Source organism: Oryx dammah, unplaced genomic scaffold (genome assembly GCF_014754425.2).
Source record: "Oryx dammah isolate SB20612 unplaced genomic scaffold, SCBI_Odam_1.1 HiC_scaffold_16, whole genome shotgun sequence".
Taxonomy (NCBI): domain Eukaryota; kingdom Metazoa; phylum Chordata; class Mammalia; order Artiodactyla; family Bovidae; genus Oryx; species Oryx dammah.
The window spans coordinates 413,839-427,333 of NW_024070200.1; the positions used below are offsets into that span (position 1 = coordinate 413,839).

The window sequence follows — 13,495 nt, forward strand, 5'->3', positions numbered from 1 at the left end:
GGTCCTGGGCGCCCTCCTGGGTCCTGGGCGCCCTCCTCGGTCCTGGGCGCCCTCTCGGTCCTGGGCACCTCCTCGGTCCTGGGCGCCCTCCTCGGTCCTGGGCGCCCTCCTGGGTCCTGGGCGCCCTCCTGGGTCCTGGGCGCCTCCTGGGTCCTGGGCGCCTCCTCGGTCCTGGGCTTCTGCAGTATCAGGTGGGAGTCCTGTTTCATCTCTTATTTCACTTATTCAGCTTCTCTTTTCTTCTTGGTGAGCCTAGCCAACGGTTTGCCAATTTTGTTTACTCTTTCAAACCAAGAATCATCTCTGGTTTTTACTGATTTTTTTTTTCTATTTTCAAAAAATGTCTATTTTATTTATTTCCTTTCTGCTTCCTTCAGGTTTTACTGGTTCCTCTTCTGTTTTAGGTCGTGAGTTAGGTTGTTTACTCGGGATCTCTCTTGCTTTTGCATGGAGGCCTCCGTCCCGATGAACTTGCCTCTTGGAGTTGCTTTCGTGCTTCCCGTAGACTTTGTGTCCGATCCCTGGGTCAGGAATATCCCCTGGAGAACAAAACGGTGACCTACTGCAGCGTTCTTACCCAGGAAACCCCGTGGGCAGAGGAGCTGGGCAGGCTGCTGGCCATGAAGCCACAAGGAAGCAGGCGTGGCTTGGTGGCGACACAGCAGGCAGGTCTGGCCGCTTGTGCCTCACAGCTGCCACTCGCCTCAAGGCGCTTGTAGCATGCTGTCTAGCCGCCATGCCGTGGTGTCTTCTCATTTCTTTTTTCATGATTGATTCCTAGTTTCATGCCATTGCACTCAGAGAAGATGCTTGAGAGGGTCTCTGTGTCTTGGGTTTGTTGAGGTTAGTTTTGTGTCCCAGTATGTGGTTAGTCCGAGAGAATGTTCCTTGTGTGCTTGAAAAGAATGTGTATTCCGGCTTTTTTTGGACGTAATGTCGGGAACATATCAGTTGAGTCTCACTGTTCTGCGGTATCACACAGGGCCTCTGTTGCCTTCCTGAATCTCGGGGGGGCCGTCCGTCGGTGTCAGGGGACTGTTAAAGTCTTCTATTCCTGCTGCGTTCCCGTCAATTGCTCCCTTAACGTCTGTTCAGTTCAGTCGCTCAGCCGCGTCCGACTCTTTGCAACCCCATGGACTGCAGCACGCCAGGCCTCCCTGTCCATCACCAACTCCGGGAGTTTATTCAGACTCATGTCCATCGAGTCGGTGATTCTGTCTAACCGTCCCACCTTATCCTCTGCCGCCTTCTTCTCCTCCTGCCCTCAGCCTTTCCCAGCATCAGGGTCTTTTCCAGTGAATCTGCTCTTTGCATCAAGTGGCCACAGTATTGGAGCTTAAGCTTCAGCATCAGTCCTTCCAATGAGTATTCAGGACTGAATTCCTTTAGGATGGACTGGTTGGATCTCCTTGCAGTCCAAGGGACTCTCAAGAGTCTTCTCAAGAACCACAGTTTGAAAGCATCACTTCTTTGTTGCTTAGTCTTCTTTATGGTCCAGCTCTTGTTTCTGTACATGACCACTTGGAGAACCGCAGCTTCGACTGTACAGATCTTTGTCAGCAAAGTGATGTGATGTCTCTGCCTTTTATTTTATTTATTTATTTATTTATTTTTTTGTCTCTGCCTTTTAATGCGTTGCCCAGGTTTGCCACAGCTTCCCTTCCAAGGAGCAGGTGTCGTGAGTCCACGGGCACAGTCACCGCCCACAGTGATCTTGGAGCCGAAGAAAGTAAAGCCCGTCGCTGTTCCACTTTTTCGCCTTCTCTTTGCCATGAAGTGATGGGACTGGAGGCCAGGACCTTAGTTTTCCGAATCCTGAGGTTAAGCCAGCTTTTTCACTTCCTTTCCTCACTGTCATGAAGAGGCTCTTTAGTTCTGCTTCACTTTTTGCCACTTAGAGTGGTGTCCTCTGCATATCTGAGGTTGTTAATACTTCTCCCGTCAATCTTGATTCCAGTCTGCGAGTCATCCAGCCTGGCATCTCCCATGATGCACTCTGCGTAGAAGCTAAATAAGCAGGTGACAACATGCAGCCTTGTCACGCTCCTTTCTCAGTTTTGAGCCAGCCCGTTGTCGAGCGTCTGGCTCTGGCTGTCCCTTCTCGACTTGCATACAGGTCAGGTGGGCTGGTATTCCCGTCTCGTGAAGGATCTTCCACAGTGGGTTGTGGTCCACACGAAGGCTTTAGCATAGTCGGTGAAGCAGGAGCAGATGTTTTTCTGGAATTCCCTTGCCTTTTCTATGATCCAGCAGATGTTTGCAGTTTGATCTCTGGCTCCTCTGCCTTTTCTAAACCCAACTTGCGTATCTGCATGACTCTAGTCTCTGGAATTCCATGAGGCAGTATTGTCCCTTTCCGTCAGTTCCGTCAAGTTTTATTTGGTATGATCTGAATCTATGGTATTAAGTCCATACTGTTGTCAATCTTCAAATAAACCAGCCAGCTCTCTCATCAGCAAAGCAAGTGTGCTCGGGAGTGGCAGAGAACACGCACGCAGCGGCTGGCCGCAGGCGGGTCCTGCAGGCAGCAGAGAGGAGCCTCACCGGGCAGACAGGAGGAGGAGGTGGGGGTCTCTGAGGGTCCGGTGAGGACAGCGAGGGTCGTGTGGCGGCTGCTTGCCCTTGGCCAGGTTCCCTTCCTTGCCGCGGGGCCGCGGGGCCGCGGGGCCACGGGGCCAGTGGCTTCCTGCCCGGGTGTACAGCAAGTGTGCGGGAGGCGTGTGTGTGCGGGAGAGCGCCCCACGGGGCTCCGCCTCGCCCCCCGCAGTTCCCCTGCTCATTTGCACGCTTGGTGGGACTGTTAGCTCTTTCCGTGGTGTCGTCTGTCCTAATCACAGGCCCTCTTCATCTGGCTGATCCTTCGTGCCTGGATGTCTGCCTGTCTGGCCAGCTGCATGCCTCCCTCTGGGGCCTGCCCCCGGAAGCCGCCCTTCTCTGGGGGCGGCCCTTCCTCCTGCTCCTAGCTCTCTTTAAATCTTCACCTGTGCCCACTCTGTGGTTTGGTTATTTCTGAGTTTTTACAAAATGTTCAGTGATCACATTTTTAATTTTTCAAGGGCTGTGTCTTTTGATTGCCGCCGGTTCATACTTTCCTATGTGTTGATGCCTTTCCAATACTTTGAGATTATAATGGAGCTTGGGACGCTCTCTTAGCAGTCTGCCTGTGGAGCCTGGTGCTTCTTCCTCTCTCTCCACATTGGCGTTTTCTACACAGGTTGGGTGATTCTCAGTTGTTGGTCCATGTTTATACGAATGTGGGTCTTAAGCTGGCTTTTTTACACCTGTAGCCCCCCCAGGGCACCCATTGGCTTCTTGGTGCCCCTGGATCTGATCACGGGCGTGGTTTCTCGCATGTTGCCACGTGGGACGGGTGTGACATGCTTGTTTACCCTGATTGGGTGCCGGGCCAGGGGAGGCTTCTGGGCCGAGCCCTGTAGCGTCATGGCTCCGATTCTTAAGCCGCTGGGTCAGGCTCTCCCCAGGGTTCTGGCCGGCCCTCGCGCTGTGTCCACTTTTGTGCTCTCTGCTGTCTCCATTGTTCTGGGAGGAAGCTGTTCAGGCGCCATCTTGAAGGGACAGGCAGGCCTTAGTTTCACAAAATGTCAAAAGTCTGAAGACATCTGTGTGCTAGTGAGTTGACTTTTTGCGTTCATTCATTATCCTTAGGAGAGTAAGCTGTGGCTGGTTAATTGGGAGTCTGTTTTGCATAAGCCTGCGTTTCCTGATACCTTTGTGCTGCTAGAGACTGCACACACAGCTGCGTCGTGTGCCTTGCGGTGCCGATCGTGCTTGCCCAATGTGCGAGAATTAAGAACTCACCTGGGAGCTGAGAGTAACTTCTCATGGCTACAGGGCTTCTTCTTTGGGTGATGGAATGTACCAAAGTGGTAATGGTCGAACAACTCTTGTGAATATACTAACCACTCCATGGGATGACTTAAGTGGGTAAATTTTACAGCATGTGAACTATAGAGCAATGAAGATGTGATAAGATAACTTGCTGCGATAATTTCAAGCCCCCCACCCAACTGCTGGGGGACGCTGGCCCATGGGGTGTGGGGCTGAGCTGGGTCCCGTGCTCTGTGAGCGCCCTCTGGAAAGGACCTTCCTCTCCCTGTGTTAGCGGAGCCCCTGTGCACACTGGGCTGCAGGGCAGGCCGTGCTTCTCCACCTGACATCCTGGGCGCACGCGCTGTGATGGGGAGCAGCGACCCGCCCTCCTCTCTCTGCAGATAGTCAGGATGTTGGCTGCGCCCTGGCCTCGGCTCTGGGACCGTGACCGTGATCCTGCGAGGTTCAGCCTGACCAGAGGCCTCCGAGCTGCACGGCTCCGGGCAGGCTCTGTTGGAGGTCGCGGGGGTAGGGCCACAGGGGCCAGGGTACTCACGGGACATGCCGACTAGCTAGGTGCCAGCCTGCCCACCTGTTCCCCTGGCGCTAGCTCCCTGGGCACCCCCCTTTGGCCAGGGGTCAGTCTGAGCCCACAGCCCTTGGCCACAGGGGCAGCGGAATCAGCTCCTAGCTCTGGGGGGGAAGCGCAGGCTGCTGGCCCAGTGTAAGAGTGGTCTTTGCCGGAGGAGAGTGGGCCCGGGGCCGGAGGACGCTGGGCGGGCTGCGCACGCCCCGGCCCCTGGCTCCTGCGAGGCTCGCCGGTTGCACGGGCATGTCTGCCTCCCCCCACCCCGTGGCTCCCAGGAGGGCTGTGCTCCAGGCAGAGGTGTGCGTTCAGACTTGGGCCTGGCCGGCCTGGGCACACCAGCCTGCGTGGAGGCTGGCATGGGGCCCGTGGGGAAGGCTGGGTGGGCGCGGGCGGCAGGGCCTGGGCGCTCAGGCTTGGGAGGGGCCTTTGCGGTGGAGCGAGTGGACTCGGGGCCGTGTCAGTGTTCAGCGCCAGGCGGCCGGCTTACCCGCAGCCCTTCCCAGACTCAGTGAGCGCGGGGCCTGGGGAAGGGCTGGGCCCCGGGGCTGACCTGCCCCACTCCACCCTGGAGGGAACTCGCTCCCCGTGTCCACACATATGATTTTACTGGAACCCCTGTGAAAACGGAACGTTTTGCAAAGCGTGAAAGCAAACGGGTAAACCTTGACGCTCTGCCTTAAGTTGCCGAGGCAGTCACGTGACGCCGACAGTGTCGGGGTCCGCGGTAACGTGTCCTGTTGTGTCCTAGGGAGGCGTCAGATCCACCACCTGGGGAACCAGCTGCAGCTGAACCAGCACTGCCTGGACACCGCGTTCAACTTCTTCAAGATGGCCGTGAGCAAGCACCTGACCCGGGGCCGGAGGACGGCGCACGTGGTGGCGGCCTGCCTCTACCTGGTGTGCCGCACGGAGGGCACCCCGCGTATCCTTCGCTGCGCGGCCTCCCGGCGCCTGCCGCGCCTCTCTCTGCTCGCGGGCTGCCCCGCTGACCTGGCTTCTTTCTGGTCTCTTCTTCCCCGTTGTCCACTTACTTCCCTTTTGCTCTGGGAGAGTTTGTCTCCCAGCGGGGCCTCCGCCTCTGCTCTCCCGGTGGGAGCTGCGGCAGCGGTGCGTCCCCGGGCCCTTCTGGGGCGCGTCGCGTGCAGGCGCCGTGGCCTCTCTGCCCCTCCTCACACGCCGTTTCCCTCCGTGTGGTCGCCGCAGCCTTCCCCGCGGGTAGGTGGCCCGGCTGCGGCCCGGTCCTGAGCCGGGAATGCGCCAGGGGCCCTGGAGGCTGCACGGGGGCGACCCTCGGTATCAGAGCCTCCGTGAAGGGTCTGAATCCTGGGGCGTTATCACTGCAGCATGAAAGGACCCTTGTTGCTTGAAAGGATGAAGCTCTGCGCCCAGAGGCCCACGAGGTGGCGCAGCGGAGCTCCGGCCCAGGTCAGCGGCCCAGCCGCCCGACCAGCCTCCCCGGTGGGGGCGGAGCCGGCGCCGCTGCGGGAGGAGCGCCGATCCTGGTCCCCGGGGTCGTGGGGGCGGGGGAGCGCGAGCGCCCCGGCCGCCCGCCTCCTGCCCACCACTCACTGCCCACCACCCTGGCCCAGGAGCGGAGCCTGGCGGGCCCGCAGAGGATGGACCAGAGGCCCGGGCACCTGGGAGCGCTGCCCGGCGGAGGGGCTGCACCAGAGCCCAGCCGTGGGGGGGCCCTGAACCCAAACCGTGCAGACGGGCCACCCAGAGGCTGAGAGCTGCGCTCGGCTGCCAGGGCCGGGGGTGCTGACCGAGGCTGGGGAGGGGTGATGGTCTGCAGCTCTGTAAATGGGCTGAGAGCCTTGCGCATGTGCCTTTTTGGCCCTACCCTTGGCCTTGAAGAGCTGTTAACCTCAGCACAGTGGACTGCAGTGTGTGGGGACAGCGCTTCAGTCCGTCTGCCTGCCCTAGGTCCCCTCGGGAGGGCCGTTTTGGGGGCGGCCAGAGGGCACAGGTGTGGCCAGCCCCCTGAGCTTCCCTGGTGGCTGGCACTCCAGGCCCTGTCCAGCCGGTGTCCTGGCGCCCTGGTGCCCTGGACAGGCCTCGGCTCCCTGCCCCTGTGGCCCACCCACCCTGCCGCTGGCTCGCTCTGCCCTGCCTGGCACAGCCGCCTTGTTTTCCAGGCGAATTCCAAGCCCCTAGAGCGTATTCGAAGACTTCCCTATCCTCTCCTCGCCCCAGACTGCCCTCCATGCTCCCCCGACTCCCTCTCTCTGACCCGCCTTTTAGACCATCTGTCCTTGGGTGGGCGTGTTTGGCAGAAACTTCCAGGCTCTTAGGGGCTTCCCTGGTAGCTTAGCTGGTAAAGAATCTGCCTGCAATGCAGGAGACCCCAGTTCGATTCCTGGGTCAGGACCATCCCCTGGAGAAGGGATAGGCTGCCCACTCCAGTGTCCGGCCTGGAGAATGCCATATTACGGTATCGTCCATGGGGTCGCACACAGTCAGACGTGACTGGGCGGCTTTCACTCACTCTCCTGTCCAGGCTGTGAGTGGACGCCGCGTCCCCACCCGGGTGACCCGGCCACCGTCTCCCGCAGCTGTGTGTCCGACGCTAGCGCGTCTTTTGTGACGCACGTCCACGGGAGTTGTGCAGTCCTTGGTGTTTACTGGGCTCCAGCTGACCGGCCAGCAGGCCTGTCTGGGAGCAGGAGAGCTCAGTCCCGAGGCTGCTGACCCCGTCCCCCCTGCTCGGCCTTCAGACCTTCTCCCCCAGGCTTCCGACCCCAGGTCTTGCTCAGGGGGCTTCCGATCTGCAGACCTGGGGTGGGGTCCTTCCACACTGAGCCTCTGCCCCTCCCCAGGCTCCCCGGGATCCTCTGTCTCGGAGGACAATCCCGTGAAGACCCAGTTCTCCCCAGCCCACCACTGCCTGCTTCCCTCTGCCGGCCCCCCACCCCTCAACCACTTGCCTCCCCAAGGGCAACCAAAGAATTTAAAAGATCTTAAATAACTTGATTTTTAGGGCAGCAGCAAAACTGAGAGGACGGTGTGTAGACTTGAAACCCCCGTCCACACCCGCGCACAGCCTTCCCGGCGTGGACGGCCTCCACCAAGGCAGTCGTTTGCCCCCAGTGGTGAGCCCATCATGACACCTCACTGCCTCCCAGACCGCGTGGTCTCTGCCGGGGCTCACATCCTGTGGATTCGGCAGACGCACAGAGAGAGGGTGGTCCAGACAGGGCCGCAGTGGTTGGTGAGCGTTTGTCAGGAGGCACTCGGCATGCGGAGCTGCAGGTTGAGCTGAGAGAAGCGCACGGTCCAGCGCTCGTCGCCCGGGGGCCTTGGCACTCAGACCTGCCGCTCAGCGTGTCCTGCCTGCCCACGTCCGATGATGCCAAGTGGGGCCGCTCCCTGGGGTCCAGTAGGCACGCCCTGGGCTGTGTGCCGGCTGGAAAAGAGCCTCCCATCTTGCTGCTTTCTGCCTCCTGGCAGCGTCGTCTTCAGTTCCCTGAGCAGGGACTGACCCTGGGCTGTGGCAGTGAACGCGTGGAGTCCTGACTGCTGAGCTCGCAGGGAGCTCCCCGGGCTTCATCTTTTGTAAACAGGCTTCTCGATTCCCATGACGTCCCATCTGTCCATCCTCTCCTTAACGATGAATGGTTTGTGTTCCGTTGAAGAGAGCGTTGCCCCAGTTCTGGAAGTGCTCCCTTCTGGAAGCTCTTGGTTTTGTGTTTCCCGCTGGAGTTGAGGACCTCTGGTCCCGTGTCTGCTGTGAGGAGAGGGTCAGAGTTTGCTGCTTCCCCTGGGCGTCCAATCAGAGTGCCGTCTGCTGCAGGCCGGCCCTCCCCGCACACACTGCTGGCTCCACTTCCAGCTCATGTGGGGTCTGTCCCTGCCATCGCGGACCCCTCGTGTGGGTCTGTTGGTGCCAAGACCAGGCGACTCTCCATGGCAGGTTTGTGACCCATCTTAGAGCCTGCAGCGTGAAAGCCTGAAACCCAGCGCTCTTCTGCCTTGGAGGCGTCTGGCCGTGTGCGGTGCTGCTTCTCTGTACACGGTTTTGAATCAGATGGTACATTTCTGTGGGGAGAAAAGAAAAGAAAACAACTCCTGGGATTCCAGTTGGCGTTTGTGAACCACCTTGGGTGAAGCTGACGGTCGCGGACAGCAGCGCCTCTTGCAGGCAGTGACTGTCCCTTATTTCCTGTGGCTGTTCTCCACTTCCTGTCATTCTTGAGGAGGAGGTCTTCACTTTTGTTCGTTAGATTTATTCCTCGGTATTTGTGTGTTGAGCTAAGGTAAACAGTATCTTTTGCTCCCAGTGTACAAAAGTATAGTGGTATGTTGAAAATGCAGAGTTCAGTGACTAGTCTTGGGCGTTGAACTTCGGGAGCGTGCCCAGCTGTGTCTGCCGCCGCCGCCAGCCGCTCAGCCGTCTGAGGCCCGCCTCGGTGCCCCGTGGTGTAAGGCGTGAGGGGCATCCCCGCCTCTGGAGGCGTGTGCAGCGCTTTGCCGCAGACGCCTGCTCTGGGCCTCCTGTCCGGGCCTTTCTGTGCCTGTCTCGGGTGCCAGGCGGGGCGTCTCCTTTCTCCTGGTCACTGGGAGCTCTCGCTGGGGAGGGTGCTGGCTCGGCTGTGCACTCATCGGTGTGCGGATCATGTGCCGTGGTTTCTCCCCTTAATCTGCACCGAGGTGAAGCACACGGACTTTTCATTTTTCAGCCGTGCCTCGCGGCGTTCAGGATCGCTCCCTTCCAGCTTTGCTTGGTCGGGCTTTGCAAGGCCTTTGTCCGGTTACTTCAGGGACCAGAGCACAGGAGCCGGCTCACCCTTGACGCCCCGGTTCCCTCTGTCTGCGGCGCTTGCAGTGACGGCCCTCTGTCACGTCTTACGTTTGTGATTTTGCCGTTTTTCTTCTTTGATCTGTGTTGCTAGGGGCTTGCCAGCTTTCTTAGTCGTCTTCTTGGTGACGGCTTTGTTGAGATGAAATCCACGCGGTGAGCTGTGGAAGTCAGTGGCGTTCGGTTACGCTCACGCAGCATGGGGCCGTCACCACAGTCAGTGGGAGACCACCGGTGCGCCTCAGAAGGCACCTGGGCCCCGGCAAGCAGCAGCCTGCTCCCTGTTGCTCTCCGTCTGCCCGTCGCCTTTCCCCGCACACCACCGCTGGAGCTCCGTGTTTAGCTTGAGAGGCGCTGCCGGCCTGGTCTCCAGGCGCTGGACCGTGTTGCGTCCGCCCCAGCCGTGCAGGGCGGCTCCGGTTTCTCTGCAGCCTCGCCGAGGCGCTCTCAGTCTTCTCCAAAGAGCCGCTCTCTGGCTTTCTTTAGCTGTAGTGTGTGCTTAGTTTTTATTTCTTTGATTTCTGCTTGTTATTTCTTTCCTTCTGCTTTCTTTGGGTTTAGTTTGCCGATTTCCAGCTTCCTGGGTTCTTAATTTCCGGCTCTCTGCTTTCCTGCTGCCAGCATTGGAGGCTGTGACCCTCTCCCGGGGCAGGTTGAGTGGCTTCGCACTGTCTTGACGTGTTCTGTGACCGGTCCACAGCGTTTTCTGGTCCCCATTTTCGCCTCTTTAAGCCGACGTCGAGCCACCTCTGCGAGTGCGCCCCTGCTCTGGAACCCGCTGCGGGTTTCCTGCTGCGCTCTGTGCCGTCGCTGTCTCGTGGGCTCCCGTGTGGCCAGGCGGCAGGCACTGACGCCTCCCCTTTCCCGGGTCTGGGACCTGACTCCGGCTCAGCATGCCGTCTGTCCTGGTGGCCGTGCCACGCGCTGCAAAGGAGTGGGTACCTGCACCCATCAGGCGGAGCGGTCTAACTGTCCGTCCGGTCAAGGCGGCTAGTCGCGTTCACATCAGCCTTGCTGGTTTTTCTGTCCCCTTGTTCTAAAGGAAGAGTTCGAAACTCCTGCCGCAGGTAGGACTGACATGCTTTTCCTTTTATCTCGTTGGGTCCGCATTGTATTCTGACGCTGTGTTTCGAGGGTACAGATTCGGGGTGCTGTATCTTCCCGGTGGGAGTGACGCCGGCCGTTGTGAAGCGCCCGTCTCTGTCGCCACGTTTCCCCTTAGGCGCTCCTGTGTCGGGCGTTGGTGCAGCGAGACCCGCTTCCCGGTGCTGAGGGCGCACAGTCTGTCTTTTCCCGTGTCTTAACGTTCAGTCCTCGCTGCATCTGAGGCATGTCGGTCACAAGCAGCATGTGGCTGTCTGTCCTGAAGCGGACTCAGGCCCCCTTGCCTGTGCTCCGTAAAGCCCCCCGCGGCCCCTGGCTGTGGCGCAGGAAGGGCAGTGGGCGGGCTTCGCGGCCCCCTGTTGGTGGTGATGAGCATTGGCCCGCATTACTGCCGCTTTTGCCTTTGTTCCAGAGTTTGACTCGGATGTACTTAGATGTGGTTTCTTTGGTACTTGTCTAGCTCCTGTAATTTGAGTTTTGCCTGTTTGGGGAGAGTCTTGGGCGGCGTCTTTCTGAGCGCAGTCTGCCCCCTTCTGGCCCTGCTCCCTTTCCAGGGCTCTGGTGGCTGTTGAGACTTCTGTCTGTCTGGGGAGAGTCTTGGGCGGCATCTTTCTAAGCGCAGTCTCCCCCCTTCTGGCCCTGCTCCCTTTCCAGCGCTCCGGTGGCTGTTCAGTCGCTCAGTCATGTCCGATTGATTCTTTGTGACCCCGTGGAGTACGGCAGGCCGACCTCCCTGTCCGTCCCTGTCTCCCAGAGTTTGCTCCAACTCGTCCATTGAGTCGGTGATGCCATCCAGCCATCTCATCCTCTGTCGCCCCCTTCTCCTCCTGCCTTCAGTCTTTCCCAGCATCAGGGTCTCTTCACATCAGGTGGCAAACGTATTAGAGCTTCAATATCAGTATCAGTTCTTCCAATGAATATTCAGGACTGATTTCCTCTAGGATTGACTGGTTTGATCTCTTTGCAGTCCAAGAGACTCTCAAGAGTCTTCTCCAGCTCCACAAGTTGAAAGCAGCAATTCTTCGGGGCTCAGCTTTCTTTATAGTCCCGACTCTCACATCCATACGTGAGCACTAGAAAACTGTAGCTTTGACTGTGCAGACCTTGTTGGCAAACTGATGTCTCTGCTCTTTAATCTGCTCTCTAGGTTTTGTCGCAGCTTTTCTTCCAAGGAGCAAGGGCTCCGGTTACCCGCACACTAGACCCTTTCCTCGCGTCTCAGCTTGTGTTTTGTGTTTTCCATGTTCTCCCTGTCCTTTCCGTGAACATTGTCCCACGACATACCTTGAGCTCTTTCATCCTTTCTTTGCTGTGTGTCACTGGATGTTAAACCAGTCTATTAACTTCCTAACTTCCGTGACTGTTTTTCATTAGATTGTCTTGCTAGATTCCAGTTCTTTGGTAAGATCTTCCATCTCTGGAGTTATATGAGAGTCTTTAATAGGAACTCCGACAGTGGGATCACTGAGGGGTCTGCTGTTGTGGTCTGAGTTTTCTTTCAGTTCTGGAGACCTGCTTCTGTCTGTTATCACACTCACGTGTGCGTTAGTTGCTGAGCCGGGCCTGCCTCTTTGTGACCCCGTGGACTGTAGCCCACCAGGCTCCTCTGTCCATGGAATCCTCCAGGCAAGGACACTGGAGAGTGTAGCCATTCCTTCTCCTGAGGATCTTCCCAACCCAGGGGTCACATGCAGCCCTCCGATAGTGCAGGTGGAGTCTGCCCCGTCTGAGTCACCAGGGGAAAGTGTTCACAGAGTTGCTGGATGTAGTGTTTGAAAGCTGGTGGCAGCTGCGAGTGTTTCTCGCCCAGAAGGGCTGCTGTTCGCTCCGGCAGGCAGGGAGCCAGGACCGCCCGTCGGGGCCTCACTGTGTGCCTCAGGGTGCTTGGGGCAGGACCCGGGCAGGGCCCGCTGGGGCCATCACGGGGGTCTCTGCCCGCTCTCGCCCCTGGGAGCTGACTGCTGCTGGCCATGGATGGAGCCTGTGCGCCCTCGGGCCCATGCGGAGCAGGAGCTGGCACGGCTGGGGGAGCTGGGCCCACTTCTTGACAGTTGGGCCCCTCAAGGCTGGCTGCCTTGGCAGTCCTGGTGAGACTGTGTGAGCTCTGGGATGCAGCCTGGGCCTTGGCCTCCTGCCCTCGGGGCGGCCGGAGCTGTAGCTGGAGCCGCCAGCAGGCCCCGGCCTCTCCAGATACCTGGGCGGGTGCCCTTGGGTGCGGCTCCGGGCTGCTTCCCTGGGCTTTCCGAGAGCGGCGTCGCTGTATCCGGCTTCTAGGCCTGCTCCCCACGGCAGGGCCGCTCTCCCATCTCCTTGTGGCTGAAGTGAAGTTGCCAAAGCAGCTGCTGCTTCCCGCTCCCCACTGCCAGCTGGTGTCTGGGCACCGCTGGCCCTTGCTGCACTCTCCCGAATGACTTCTGGACTTCCCGCAGAGTCGGGCGTCACCGCCAGGTAGAACCGATGCGGCAGGACGCCAGGCTGTGGTGTCCGGTGGCCTCTGTCCTTGGCAGGGCGTGGCTGTGAGCTGGTGTGCTCGACAGAGCTGAGCACCGGCTCGTGAGTAACTGCCCGCCGGCGCCAGCTGCCTGGGTTGGGCTCACTGAGCAGGGGCCCCCGCGGGGGCAGGGGCGGGGCCCTGGGGGCTGGGTGGGTGCCGGGCAGTCATCCTTTGATGGCGCTGCTGCTCAAGGACCACAAATGCTGTTTCATTTTAACTTGGTTAAAAGTTGAATCCCAATTTCCTTTTTAAAATACACATATCCCGCCCCCCCATCATTTTATTATGAAAACTCTCAAACACATGGGAAAATTTGAGAGGGTTGATGAGACAGAGGGAAGCCCTGACCACATCTCGCACACGCACCCCACACACGCGCCCCGCACACGCGCCCCGCACACGCGCCCCGCACACGCGCCCCTCACACGTGCCCCTCATATGCGCCCCGCACACGCGCCCCGCACACATACCCCGCACACGCACTCCGCACACGCGCCCCTCACACGCGCCCCGCACACGCGCCCCTCACATGCGCCCCTCACACGCGCCCTGCACACGCGCCCCGCACAGACACCCCGCACACGCGCCCCGCGCACGCGCCCTGCACACGCGCCCCGCACACACACCCCGCACACACACCCCACGCGCCCCGCACCCGCACCCCGCACACGCACCCCGC

General features: G+C 59.4%; 1 protein-coding gene across 3 annotated transcripts in view; it reads left to right on the forward strand.

Annotated features, from left to right (window-relative positions):
* Positions 1-13,495, forward strand: part of BRF1 (BRF1 RNA polymerase III transcription initiation factor subunit) — a 63,136-nt gene that overhangs the window by 14,541 nt on the left and 35,100 nt on the right. The window contains exon 3 of one of the 3 annotated variants that reach the window (XM_040256795.1): positions 5,169-5,342. The exons of the other annotated variants lie outside the window; for them this stretch is intronic. Within the exon in view, the coding sequence (XP_040112729.1) occupies positions 5,169-5,342 (174 nt within the window). The remainder of the gene's footprint in view (positions 1-5,168; positions 5,343-13,495) is intronic. 3 annotated transcript variants of the gene reach the window in all.